The sequence below is a fragment of the Palaemon carinicauda genome, chromosome 44 (genome assembly GCF_036898095.1).
Source record: "Palaemon carinicauda isolate YSFRI2023 chromosome 44, ASM3689809v2, whole genome shotgun sequence".
Taxonomy (NCBI): domain Eukaryota; kingdom Metazoa; phylum Arthropoda; class Malacostraca; order Decapoda; family Palaemonidae; genus Palaemon; species Palaemon carinicauda.
The window spans coordinates 53,273,681-53,288,976 of NC_090768.1; the positions used below are offsets into that span (position 1 = coordinate 53,273,681).

At 37.4% G+C, this 15,296-nt stretch overlaps 1 protein-coding gene across 1 annotated transcript in view; it reads right to left on the bottom strand.

Moving 5' to 3' along the window:
- Window positions 1-15,296, bottom strand: part of LOC137634421 (serine-rich adhesin for platelets-like) — a 64,779-nt gene that overhangs the window by 10,754 nt on the left and 38,729 nt on the right. Inside the window, 6 exon segments of the mRNA XM_068366816.1 lie at window positions 8,811-8,876; window positions 9,476-9,551; window positions 10,780-10,857; window positions 12,302-12,462; window positions 13,707-13,812; window positions 14,869-15,036. Of these exon segments, the coding sequence (XP_068222917.1) occupies window positions 8,811-8,876; window positions 9,476-9,551; window positions 10,780-10,857; window positions 12,302-12,462; window positions 13,707-13,812; window positions 14,869-15,036 (655 nt within the window).

Genomic DNA, 15,296 nt, shown 5'->3' on the forward strand with positions numbered 1-15,296 from the left:
TGGACCTGAAGGTCCAGTGGGTCCTTGTGCTGAGGACAGCAGGACTTCAGCTGCCACTAAAGAGAACGTATGTGTAGCCTTTCGTTGGTCACCAGGCACTCCAGGAAGGACAGGTGTCCTATTAGACGGAGCCACCGATGTGCTGACTGCCTGTCTGATCATGACTGCTGTCTCTATCCTGAATGGGGTTTGTTGAACAAACTCATTCAGGGAGGAGAGGTCGATGACTGGTCTCCAGCCTCCAGATGCCTTCTCTACAAGAGTCGACTATAGAAGCCTGGAGAGCCCCCTTCTCCAGCATGGTCTGGGCTAAAGCCGAGGGCCTGTTTCTTCAAGGATCCTTTCGTGTAGGAACTCGATGGAAATGGTTGTTGAGTCAAAGGAGGGAGACATAGTGTGAACGGGACACGATAACATGCCCGAGGTACGGAGACCGTTCAAGAATCAGCCCCCGTGTGCCAACCACCTCTGCTACTGGCTCTGTAGGCATCCTCCCACTGGTGGACAATTGGAAGGACTGCCCTCCCTAGCGGGATCGTCCTTTTTCCCCTTTGCTTATGATGCTCTGCTCTCTAGCAGAAAAGGGCTAATTCGCAGACATCTCGAGATCACTTGAACTTCTGACATTCCCTTGAGATCTTGCAGAAGGAGGTCTCTGAACTAGAGGGGCTGCTGTGTAGGGTTACGTTGTCCTGGCCCACTGGAGAAGGGAGTTCTAGCTAGCCTTTCTCCAATGATCTACCACCTTTTCAGTGTCTTCTACAATGAACCATGAAGATCCTTCCATGGATGAGCTGTGTAGTTTGAGTGCTTCCACTCTTGGCATTTGCTTGTGGAATTTGTCAAGCACTGCATCTTGTCGTTTGAGGATCCAATTAGACCACAGGTTCACTACCTGGTGGGTCAGGAACTCTAAGAGCAGTAGGGTCAACAAAAACTCCCTTGTAAGCTCTTGGCACCAGTCTTTCGTCTTGAAAGGTGACCGACTGACCCTAGCCACAGATCGAACCATGAAGTACCGTGCATGGCATATTTCGCGACTTTTTCCACGTTTAAGGCGTTGCTCGCCAAAAAGTTCACAGGTAGGAGCCCTACATTCTGATATGTCATACTCTTGGTCAGAGGAACTATTGCAGGTCAAGAGGCAACAACTGTTAGTGCTTCCTCTGTTGAACGAATGGAGGACGGACAAGTTTTGCTGACTCACTTTGTCCGCAAGGACTGAAAACCTTTAGTGATTTAAGAGTATGCCTTCTTGGCACCCTTCAGCCCCCTCAACCACACCAAAGCCTCGCTGGTCTTGGTGGGTTTCTGGGTGCTGTACAGAAGGTCTAAGACAGTATCCTTGCCTTCAGGGGAGGCAGTGGATGAGTCATCTAGCCCAATAATGGCCCTGATACACGCAAGGACCTGTCAGAAAGTGTGATCATTCTCCTCTTTTTCAGCAGCTGAGATCTTCGGGCTCATGGCTCTAGGGAGTGTCTCCTCATGCCCTGAGTCTGGAGCAGTCTCTCCATCCATGAACTCGTACCCGTAGGAGCTCGGGGTGGTTTGTTGTCATAATCGCGATGCCTTAGGATTCTCAAGTCGAGGGGAGACCCTATTCTGCTGTCATTTCTGCCATTCATACTAAACTTGGTATGCTCTGCATTTGGATCTGTGCCACAGCCCTCTCTTAGGAACTGTTTTCGTGTCCTTTCTCTCCCTAGGATGAGATAGGAATTTGGAGAGTAAACAGGTCCTCTTCATGCCCTCCTTAGATTTGGATGGGCTTGAAACGCATTTGGGTGGAGAGTTACGAAAGGCCTGGGCTGTCTCCAAGATCGATCTCAATTAGAGACAGATGATAGTTCTCAACAATCTCAATCGGTGACAGACTATAGTTCTCAGTCATGGAGATCTCCCTCGGTGATCTCGAGCCCTGCTGGTTCAAGGTGAAACATGTTGCCAGGGGAGGGTTGCTTGTCTCTGTCGCATCCTCTTCTTTTGATGAGTTATTATGGGAGTCAACTCTAACCAAGAGAAGTCCGGTTCTAGCTTCTTAGGTTCCAGATTTAGAAACTCAAGCTCCTTGGCTGGTCATATGTGGGAAATGCCTGGAGGTGCCCGTTGTTCCTCAGGTTGCGTTGGCACAGTGCTCCTTTGTCTCTGGTCGGATGGATGAGAGACCTACACTGAGGAGATCAATGCCTCTAGTGGAATCTGCCGAAGGCTCGTTGTTGCTACGGTCGCAGTTGAATCGTTCCCCGAAGAAACCCAAGTGATACCGGCTAACATTTGCTGGACTCCTCTGACCAGCTTGTGGACCCTGGCCGTGTCCTTGCTAAAGAGAGGAATGCCTGTCGAGGCACCTTGAGAGAACTCGTTGTGGAGTTCGTTTCCAAAGAGCTTGCTGTGGGAGGTCTTGTGACCTATCGTCATCTCTCCTGGGAGAAGTGCGCTTACGCATTGCTGAGTATATGCTCACAGGTAGACTCTCACACTGTTCTGGACGTACAAACCAGGGTTTGTGGACGAGCTACTGCATGAAGGCGATCTCTTAGCAAGTACACTCTCTTTTCCTGGTGAATAGGTGGTTTCTAGTGAACAGGTGGTTGTGGGGTGGCATTCTCTCGCTTGTGATCACAAACTGGAATAACACGCCATTGAAGTACGGTTTGAAATCGGATGTTTGTGCGAATGCTCAGGTTCGCATAGATCGTCGTCGGCAAGAGAAGCTCGGGACCGCACCTCAACAGGTGGAAGGGCATGCGACAACGCATATGGCTTTCTCGCCGAACTGCGGTCTACTCTGCTAAAAGGATCAACTTGATCGCGCGCTGGTGTTGGCAAACACAATGGTTCGCGTAGATTGTCATTGGCGAAAGCTCTCGCTCGAAAAATGGGGTTACCTGTTCATGTAACGGGGCTACGTATGCGTCATTCGTAAATACTCCCACAGGAGTTTGCCGAGCGATCCTGCTCAATATAGCATTATGATTCGCTACAGGGACTGGACGAGGAACGCGGGATGATGATGAGAGATGAGTTCGACGAACACAACGGTGAGGGATCGCGGCTGCACCCAGCCTACGCACTACCTTGTCGTCTCGCCCTGACGAGCCTCGTTCTGATGGGCTAGAAAAAGGTACGGACGAATCCAAAATCATTTTTGTTGCGCCACGCAGAGGAGACCACTTAGGGTAAAGATATAACTCACGAACGAGAAAGGTGCTCCCCTTGAGAAGGACAGGACGATGCTTCGAACATCGCAAACTCTTTGCAGACTGAGCATGCTCAGGTTGAGGGAGAATGACGTCGATGTCGTCAGTGCACTGACGAGCAAGACCGAGGCCAAGCTCTGGATCGGCCACATTTAACCTTCTCAACTGCGTAATCTGAGGAGTGCTAGTCTGAGCCCGCCCTTACACAAGTGCCGAGGCTGCATGTGCAAACAGTGACGGAGCGGGAGCGGGAGAGGAGACAGAACCAGGTCTGGACACTAGAGACTGGCGGTGCAATACCTTCAGAGCCTCCAGGAGGAAGACTGAGGTCAACCTCTGAGGAAGACGGCATGCGCTTCCTCTGCCCCTAGCTGGATCAACTCCAGTAGACCTTCCTTCGAATGGGGACCAGTTATCCCTAAGGAAGACCAAAGAAGTACGTCGTCAATGGAGATAGACTCTCCTTTAACAGAAGGTGAAGCCGTTTTGCTAGGGGAAGCGGCGGTGTCCTCCAATCCTAAGGGTTGGCCAGTGGTCAAACAGCCACCACTTCTACTATATTGTTCCCCAGGGGAGACCGAGTGAGCAGAAGTCGCATGGAAAGATAGAGACAATGAAGAAGGAAGTAGAGATTTCTTCGCCTTCGAGGGTGACCCCAAAGGTGAAAAATCCCTCTTAGACTTCTTGCGCCATCTACCAAATCTCTCCCACTGGGAGGATGGCAATTCCCGACACTGTGCAGGGTGAGTGCTGCCTACAATTAGTATCCTCTGCAGGCAGGGCATAAGGAGTGAGGGTCGGTCTCGACCGCAGACATAAGTTGCTGCATTGGCGCCCTTCAGGTCCTGGACAAGTCCCCATGCCAAACCTCAACAGCAACAGTCACACTTGCAAAGCGAAAAAGATTAGTCGTATAGCCCGTCAAAGGTTTTAACGGTAGAGGGACAGAGTCCACTCTCAACCGAGCCAAAAGCAAAAATGACGAAGGAACATAGGTGTGTTTGAGTGAGGTAGCCAGTACTGCACCCCATAACTAGCGGTGAGTAGTTATACCTCGCTAAAAGTCTTATGGCTAGTCTTCCAGCTTTGCCAAAAGTATAAACCCTATAAAGTGCAAAAGGGTTTGTATTTAGTGACGGAATATGTAACATTTGTCGATGATAAAACTTACGGGAATGAACTAACCCAGATGTAAAATTATGACTTATTTACTTTTAAAAATAAGCTTCACTGAAGTAAGTTTAGTCTCGTCTTTTAATTGGCTGCCTTTATGTTGACCCATGAGTATTTTTATGAGTATCAATGTAATAAATGACTGCAGATAATTAACTTTCAACATTACGAGCAAAACATGATCTGTGACGCCTAATTTCAACCAACAGCAAATGCCAAATCTGATTACAGAACTAATTAAAAAATTAAACATAACTTTCAAATTAGTGAGTATGATAGTTCTCATTTTACAATCAAGATATTATCCATAATTAGTTTACCAAGACTACGGATTTAGAAAAGAAAAGAAAGAAAAAAAAAAGTCCTTTTCAACTACCCTGAAAGATTTTTCTTTACTCTGGTGTGTTTCCTCCATGATTTACCTATCATGTCTTTCTAACTGACAAGACACTGCTATGTATAATAGCAAATTTTTTTCCAAATGTTATGAATCCTAATTTCTTTTATGGCACACATAAAACAATCTATCTTAAAGTTTCTTGGTTACCAACTTCACTATGGGATTCTCAAACAGCTTATATACCGGTAGTAATATTAATCTTGACAGTCATTATTCCAGTACTGCTTTTCACACCTGGTTTCTCTCTCCAAAACTTTAATTTCCAGTCATAGCCACAAAACATGTCTTTCTGCATACCAATTTTGGTCTTCTCCTCCAGGTCTATTCTCTAAATATAACACATATCACTGTAATGATAACCTCTACTGAAATTTGAACAGGCCTGGCATCCTGAATATTAAAAAACCCAAGAGGAAGGATAACTGCTTAGAAACTTATCACCCTAGATGGCAATTTGTTCCTACTACAGTACAAGCATTATTATCGAACTCTAATAATCCACAAATATAACCTTTCAACTAGCACTCATGCCTTTTCCAGGGTACACTTTTAAAATTTTCTTGAAAAATTTATATTTCTAAAAGCAGATAACCAGAGTAGAAAGTGAAATAAAATGAACAACACAAAGATGAGAGTGGTAGTTTCGGATAACATTATACAAAAAACTGAAAAAAAAATGCCATAAAAGAGGTATCTACAATTGTTACAATAAGTTATAAAACACATTATACAACTTCTATCTTTGTATTGACTTTAATGGGAGGCCACATGTTTGACAAGAATTTTATTTTAGGGATGTCAAAATTCATATTGCTTCCTCTCAAAGTTGGTTAAATGTAGACGTTTACCCTTAGACTGAAAATTTCCTACTTTCTTTCCTTGTAATTGACCTACCCCTCTAGCATTGTACTATATTGGGATCATAGGGCAGTTCATGGCAACCATCACGCACTTATATATCCGTTTGTCTTTGTTTCGATATTGAAACTAGTTCAACATCTTCCTGACATCACTTGTCAGTAGAGGGTGTGTATACAAATGTCTGGTAAATAAGTAATTTTATTATTAAAATTTTTAAAATTTCTATGAACCTCTCCTATTCATATTATTGATTACCACATTTAAGATGTAGTAGAATAGTGAAAGACAGATTCAGGAAATATAAAGGCTGTCTATTTCAGCACTTTAAATGACTAATTCACCATAAGCTAAAAGTAATAACTCAAACTTCCACACTGCAAATTACAAAACTAAAAACTCCCTTGAAGCTGAGAATAGAGTTATCAAGTAATTTCAAACCTAAAAATTCATCTTGGAAAATTAAACAATTGACTTTTATATTTTACTATATTACCCATCACGCTGAAATTTTCTGTAGAGAAAATTATTATAGACTCATATCAAAACCCCCTAAATTGTTAATAAAAGGAAAATTTCTTATATGAGTATATCACCCAGAGTTACTACAGAAGCAAATGCCCAGAAATTCATACAAGCAAACTAAGGTTCTCTTAAATAATTTCTAGAAAAAAAGGAATGTGAATGGCACTTAGCTTCTGCCAAAATTCTCTCCAAACAATCTACATTCAAGCAATTCCTTTAAATTACTAATTAAGATTAGCTTGCTTACGGGCAAAATCAAAGGTGGGCATTTGATTACTGTACTGTTGAATCCTGTAGGACTTGTAACAGCTGATGTGTCATCTGCTAGCCTATTCTTCTCTGGCTTTTTTACTGAATTAAAAGACAATCTCTTTTACAACAATTTTTTTTCATGAACTGCTACTGAACTGAAGAAAATCCTTCGCAAAGAAATTTCTCTCATAACGTTTAATCATATTAACTTTAGCTTTCCAGGTCGGAACAAAGAGAATGGGGATAATTATTCCCTAGCAATAAATCCCTTGAACAATCCCCACAAGAAGACATAGAGAAGCTGGAAGGAAACATCCCCTTAAATTAAATAAATAACACTTCCATAATTTCTTAAAAAACAATAATAATAAACATAGCAATGAGAGAACTGAAAGGCAAATGGATATTATTTACCCATTAGATAAGAATTGCCATGCACTGCCATATGATCTAAATACTGTACTACACTAGAGGGGTAGGAAAATTACAAGGAAATAAACAGGAAATTATTAGTTTAAGGGTAAACGTTGACATTTCACCAGCTCCGAGAGAGGCAATATGAACACCACAAGAGATACATAGATAGGAAATTACAAGTTTAAATTTCCTTACCATATTAGATTAGAAAACAGAATGTCTTAATCAGCCTAGACAAATGGATTTGGTATAACTCTATTAATACTGTTTAAATAAAAATCATGTAAAATAATAAGAAGGTTGTACGGAGATTTCTATATTGTTAAGGACTAATTGGGAAGCACTCAAGCTTAGTCAATCACTGGGAAAAGGGGGAGGAATAGATTTGATTCAAGTATTTAGTTTCCATTGCACTTGAATAAATTTTGAGGAAAGTGACTATTACTGTAGCAATTCAGACTAAGTTAAATGTTTTTACATTTATTTTTGGCAAAGCTCTCGTACTTTTTCCAGTTTTACGATTAAACACATCAAATGCAGTGACTAGCAAATGCATTACTGGCACCAATAACAAATTTACAGCTCCCAAAGAATAAAGGTATACATTTATTAATGAACAAATACAATCCACAACTGAAAAGTTAATGTTTTTTGGATAACTTTCATGGCCTATTTATCATCTATGTAAAAAAGCAAAATTCTAGCTGCACACCAACTAGACAAAATAGGATTATTTTCAAACTCAAAGTTGGGTAACGGTAAACTGTACCTAGACAAAAGATGTTATGCTTCAAAAGTAGAAATTGAACACACCTATAAAGTTAACAGGCAAACACTAGCTTTGTAAATGACAACATTTTTAATTACCTCAGTTAGTTCAAGGGTCAAAAGATCAGCCAGACATACAGGGTTTGTGGAGAATAATTTGTTACTGGATTTAGACTGATTATTTGGTAATATAAGTCAACATCAATAACACAGAACTCCGTTTATAAAAACGCTCCGTTAATGTTCTGCCTTCAATCAAAATGAACTTAAGTAAAATGTTCAGTTAATTAAAAAAATTACAATACACAAAAAAACCTCTTCAAAATTTCCTAAACTATATTTTAGCCACTTTGTCATGAAAAGTTGAGCTATCAAGACGACACTATAGTCAATCTTTTTTAGCAAGGCAGATTTGCACTGACTCGCAGGGGTGCCCTTTTAGCTCGGAAAAGTTTCCTGATCGCTGATTGGTTGGACAAGATAATTCTAACCAATCGGAGATCAGGAAACTTTTCCAAGCTAAAAGGGTACCGCTGCGAGTCGGTACAAATCTGCCTCGCTAAAAAAAATTGACTATAGTTATGCACAGTTCCTTGCTACTTGAAATGGTTGTTACTTGCAGTGAATAGGTAGTTTTCATAATTATCATTATATCACAAAGGCTTTCATTAAAAAAAATTAGTGCTATAATTCATTTGTGCAAGCTCCTAATTTTTGTAGGAATGGTAATGAACCATTTGTATTTGGGAGCTAAATTGAAAAATTACATTGGTGTAACAAGTGGTATTTCTCTTAGTATCACAGATATTTAATCAAATCTTTTCTACTTCAAGATGATGCTATTACCTTTCTACAATATATGAAAACAGGCTTTGTAATAAACAATTTATAGCTAAAACACATGGGTGTATGTGGAGATTTTCATAAAAAAACTGATTTAATTCTGTGTATCATAATCAAAACATGATACTGTACTTCAATTATTTGTAAGAAGACAATACACTAAACACTAATCTTTCTCTAATTCCACTTCAAAATTTTGAATATTATAAAAGTCTGATGTAATACCATATACATTAAAGTTGTCAAGGTAATAAAAGGTAAAAGGCCTTGTCTTAAATATGAATGTACAATACTGTACAGAACTAAGATACAGTATATAGCTATAGGATGAAATGTTTACTATTTGATTAAAAATGAGTAGTAAGTCTCACCTTTTAATATGTAATCTGTGAGTAATGTTGGAACTGTTGGACTGTCTTCATTAATGGCCATCAAAACTGCAAAAGAAAATTATCAATTTTATGTGGGGTAACATTTATACACATAGACCCAAATTCTATTTTACAAATTACTGCTTATGTTTTTTGCAATTCCTTTAAAGTTTATTCTCTACTTTTGTATTTTCTTATATTTTTGGACTATTGTATTTTTTTATAACATTTTTACTCACATTTATATATTTTATATCACACTAATTTCATCATATTTAACATTTCCTGTTGCAATTTCACTTATCAGTACATTTTGCAATCCTTGGATAAGTTGCAAAACATAAATAAATAGACTACCTAAATTAACAACACTAAAGATCATAGAGGAAATCTTATCAGAATACAATAGACAGGAATTTTAAGACTAAAAGATTAAATAACATTTTCAAGGCTACAACTTGAAAGTAATAAATAAATTGGCAAAAATGAATTGGAAAAATTAAATATGCAAATAGCCATTGGGCCATTAACAGTATAATGTACATGGTTTTTAGGCATTTAAAAAATAATTATTTTATATTTAATCAGTTCATTTACTTTAAAAAAGCACAACTGAAAGAATATTTTTTTCTTTGATAGAGAAGTTCAGTTGTCACAATACTCACTCTTAATAAGAATCTGAAGAGTCTCATTCTGTGGGGGTCCGTGTCCCACATCATAGGGGATAACGGTTGTGAGATACTGGAGGAAAGCAAGAAAATTATAATTAGTAACCTTAATATTTAATAAATCTTAAGGAAGGATAGGATCGTAAAGGATTTAACAACGCATTCAATAATTTCCTAAAAAAAATATTCCACAAATGTGTTGTTGAAATACTGCTGTTCACATAGTAGACAATTGTTAATAATCAACAGGAAAAGGTTACTTCTGGGCGGGTATACGTACTGTACTGTACAGGTATACATGAAAATTCAGTAAAAACATATTCGGGAAAGAACGAAAACATTAAATAATGCTATGAGAACTCAACTGTAAACAGAACTAAAATTAAACCCACAAACTGACTGTCTTTATTGTCTTCAGTTTTTGGCAGTACTTTGAAATTGAAGCACAAGTTAGTTCTCAAATTATTTTCAAATGCACTTTTCACAATAATAAGTCAATTTCTTGCTATGAAGTGAACTTGCAAAAGCATCCAGAGCCAAGATCTTCAGTTTGAAAAAACACTTGCTCATGACCATTAGTGCATTACTTGCAATTCATTACTTTTCGTTAAGTTATGAGAACATGCAATTGCAAAACATCCAAAACAATTTCAAAGAATTTATGCCATGCTATAAAGACAGTTTGGACAAACATAATGAAAGCAGTCATAATAATGCAGTGCACGAATACTTAGCGAACGGACTAGTAGTGCGTCGGTAACATTCATGGTGGAAAAAACAATAACTCAAAAAACAAAAATATTACAATGCTGTACTTATCATTAGTTGAAATGTAAATTAATACAATACAACCAAAACTAAAAATCTTTTGCCTAATGTCTCACTTTAAATTCAACATAGTAATCAAATCACCAATATTTTCATAGCTTTTAAAAACTGAAATTTTCTGTTATTCTATAAAGACTGACTTCAAAATTAAATTAAACATGAAAATTAATTTCTCTGTTCCTACTTATGTGTAATGTAAGAGTTTTATTTTCAGTTTTGTACCAAAGAATTTCAATTAACAAGTCAAAGCAATTATCTAAAGTATTTAAAGATTAAATCTCACTTGTTAGCAGCTGTAAATCTTTTTCAAGATCCTTAATATTAAGATTATTCTACACAACTACAGTAAAACAAAACAGAATGGGCATTCCAGTCGGTGGTTACAACATTTTCAAGATGGCAATTCAGAATTAGTGCTTTACATTCAAGGACAAACTTTTAACATATTTATGATCTTATATGATGTAATCCACCTTTGGATCAATGCCATTTGGTCCAACCTTCTTCTGTTTCTTCTTCTCCACATTAAAGTTCCGTCTCTTGTTCTGCACCTGGTAAAAAGATAATAATTCAACGTGAAAATACAAAGCATTATTCTCGAGTAAATAACTATTCACTTGAAAGACTAACTTGCAGGATTAAGATGTGCATTACAGTACTCTAGAAAGTGGAAACAATCTTATTTTTTACAAAATTTTTTATATAAACCAATTAATCATAAGATCTCTCATTCCTGTTCAGGCTTTCCAAATCACACCCACCTGCCGTATTAGAAAAATTAAGTCCAAACTGTATGTGTCCCAAACCTGCATATGAAACTATTCATCCTCTAATTCTGTTATATGAATGGAAAAAAACCATTTCATTGTGGTTAATGAATTTTCAAGAAAAGTTTGTTTATCATCAAACAGTTTGTACCTACAACCTTATTAATAAGGTGACTTAATTTAGTAGTGAGGATGAATGAATGTCCACCCCCAATTATGACTTTTCTCCAAAACTAGGAGGGTTTTGTATGGCTTGAAGGTTGAGTGGCACATTATCATCAGACATCCCACTCACATAAAAGGTCTTGTACGACAATTAATAGAGAAAAATCAACTAAAGTAAAATTAAGAGAATGGTGGGTGGTACTGCCGAATTCCATCCCAAAGTACAGCACCAATTTCCAGCGGAGAAAATAGGCAATACTCAATGTGCCTTAATATTTCATTATGACATTATTTTCGGAGACTACTGAGAAGGCTCTTATGACATGCCACAGTCAGACAACTTTCTACAGATAGTTTTTTTTTATCAAAGTATTGAGAATAGTGACCAAAGAAGATTTTAGCCTGGTACATGTGAAACTTTTGAGATAAGGCACAAAAGATCATCAACCTCTACAACATTAGTAAAACAAGAACAGCAAAGGGAATTACAGTACTTTGCTTCTGCAATCTGTCTTGGCTACATAACCCTGTAAAAAATATAACCTTAAGAATTACCTTTCTTTAAGTAATATTTAATAATGGATGAATCACACTACCATGCTCCAAGGAGGCCAGAAATCCTAATATCCAGGTTTTAAAGATTAAATCCAGGAGTAAAGACTTGAAGCAGTTCATACAGAAGCTTGGTTTAACTTTGAGGCCCAAGGACTAGGTCCCAAAGTTGGTCTGACCATAGATCAGAATAATCTGGCTGAAATGCTACTAGGATGGCTCTCTATTTTACTTTACCTCTGTTTACACTTCTTTTCTTCCATCTTACTATCCAACCTATTAATTTTTATTTCAAATGCTATTGTTTTCCCACAAATAATGCCTCATCATTAAATAGACTCCTCACCCCCACTGTCCTAATTAGTTCATTGTTGGAAGACTTTCAAACTTAACAGTTCATACCACTAACTATTTATGGAAAAATGCTGGGTCATCACTCATAGAGATAAGAGAAAAACATAAGAAACATTGCCTGATATGCAATCATTTTTAAGAAATAAACATTTCTTACTTGTAGAAGGAGGGAGATAAATGAATTCTTCAGTTCCTTTTCATATTCCAGTTCATCCCTTAGGGCCAACTGATTTATGAGGGTTTCTGAGTATTGTCGAATAACCAGCTCCAATTCCATGTAGGTCTCATTCAATTCTCCTATACTCATGTTGTTTAATTCTGTAAAATGAAGAAAAAAGTTACTGGTACCTGTAACATTAATGTTAAAAGCATAATTATTCTCTAAGTGGCAAACATTAGTATACAGGGGTATCTGGATTACAAATGATGAGAGTAAATTTTTCAAGTTCATCGAATTAACAAGACACCTAATAATTAGAAAATTATTTAAATAAAATGGTAATTATTACTGTTATTATCCAACTACTTCCATAATTTTTCTTCCTATTTACCCTTACTCTTACTTTCGTACTTTCCAAACGTATACGTACGTATACGAAAATGAAAGAGATGAACTTTTACCTTAATATTTCAAATTTCAGATGGGAAAATATTAAATTTCTGCCAATGTTGTAGCTATACCATTAAATATTGAAAAAATCAACATTACCCTACAAAATATAAAAAATTTACAAACCCCTACTTTACCCTTTATCTTTCTTTCTCCCATGAACATTAAATCAAATAATTTCCACCACTGGACTCTTCCATATAGTCACCAATCTACTCAAAGGCAACCATGTATAATGTTGCAAGATCATTGCTGCCCCATCTATCTTTAGTGTTGAGAAAAGCTAAGTATTATCTGATGTCATTATGCAAATTACATTGTTCTTACATAAGGTTAAGGAAACTTCTTATGTCATTAGACTTCCTTTTACATGCTAAACATCAAGAGGAGTTTCTTTACAGATAACAGGACACCTATATTAATAGCTCCATATTATTGGCTAACACTGCCCTATTAAATTACCAGAATAATAAATCAATCGGTAGCCTCGTCTTTCTTTTAATAGATAGATTTTATGAAGTTTTGAAGCCTTTCTATCTAGCTTGCTGTTAAATAAATTCAGTCTACTGTTCCTATTATTATTATTATTATTATTATTATTATTACTATTATTAATTATTATTATTATCAACACTAGCTAAGCTACAATCCTAGTTGAAAAAGTAGAATACTATAAGTTATACCTAAGGGCTCCAACAGGAAAAAATAGCCCAGTAAGGAAATGAGGAAATAAATAAACTACAAAAGAGGTAATGAACAATTAAAAGATAATACTTTAAGAACAATAACAATATTAAAATAGATCTTTCATACATGAACTATAAAAATAGGTTTATGTCACCTTATTCAACATGTAAACATTCACTGCAAGTAAGATATCAAAAACTTGTCCAGAACTAATTTTCTCAGCTCCTCAAAGTTTCATAATTGTCAAAAGCTTTTTATAACTTACTTTCTGCATAGAGAGGTGGGGGAAGGGGATGTGTTAACGGCTCATTTGCATTCCCTCCTCCTGACGACGCTTCTTCCACACATTCATCCTCAGAAGAACTTCCCTCCTGTAAGCAGAATGTAAATCAGCTGATGATCCAAACTCATTACACAAGCGATGAAAAATAATATAACTGATATTTTACTGAAATTGCTGTATTAATAGTACAGTACAATACTGTATTGATAACAGGTTATGTAAATATGATAATTTATTTCAGAATCCACTGTAAAGAAAAAAAATTCTTCATAATGTAAAATATTTCAGATCTTGAGAGAATTTTGAGTCCATCAATGATCTGCCCTTTGCAGTTTATCATACTGCACAAAAGGAGGAATGTGGGAGTTTCTGCATACAGATGACCTAGAGCTAAAAGCAAAATCTGAGGAAGAAGTGGTGGAAATGTTTGAAAGGTGAAGTGGTAAGAAAAAATAACCTATTGGTGACTGGAAGGGAAGCACAGGAAAAGGTACAATCAGGAATTTGGTCATGCAGTTGTTTTTGGGGGGTGATGAACAGTGTCATAAAAGGTGCTATGGATCACAAAATCTACGTGGAACAAGAGATTTCAGATTCTCGACATATATTACAGGCAAATGGGTTAGATACAAGAGTTGAGAACTAGGCTGTGATTGATATGCAGGACTTGGAAGAGAGCGAGCACTTCTATTACTTTAGAGTACAATACTGGAATATGAAACATATCTTGAGAGAGAATAGTAAGGTAGAGAGTAGCATGAGGAATAGATGGAGGGGTGCGATGTCCAGAAACTGGAAAAAACAAACAGTGAACTCAAAGATCAAGAAGGTTTGGACATGCGATAAAAAAGGACAAGGAACAGTTAGTCAGAGAACAGTAAATATACACATGGTAGAACGACGACCTGTAGAAAGGCCAAGCAAAATGCTGAAACGAGAGACAGATGTAGACCTAGCCCTAATTGGAGCTGAGAGGGAAGAGAATGGAGTGAATTCCTTTCAAATCTAACCCCAAAAGGGAAGAGATGACAAAAAAATCCTTACGCCGATTTAAATATACAGAATGGCACATTAAGTTGCACCAACTGTATTTTGTATTGTACTACTTAAACAAAACATGTCTTTTATAGTTTCCAAGACTTGCCTGCATAAGGTCATCAATTTCTTTTATGACTTCCTCAGCACTTTTGACAGGCTCTGCACTGAGACCATTGAGTATCAGGTGATGGAGGTCCAGGTCCTGAGCCACTTCCTCTTCTTCTGCATCCTCCTCTGCAGTTCTTTCACTGTCATCTGCAGGACTTGTCAATGCCTGAAATATTAAACTGCTTTGTTAATGTCTGGCAGAGATGATAATTTGTTCGTAGCCATAAAGTTTTTATGATAAAAACTAAGTATGTTAGACTTTGTTGGTAATAGTGACTCGTTTTGTGTAAAAATGGGAAAGAGATAAGATAGTGTTATTCCTTTGTGGTCGTTTAATTGTTTTTTGGAAGGAGTGGAGAAAGAATTTAGAAAAAGGACAGTAGAAGTAAGTTAATCAGGGTGAGATAAAATGATTAGGAACAGTTT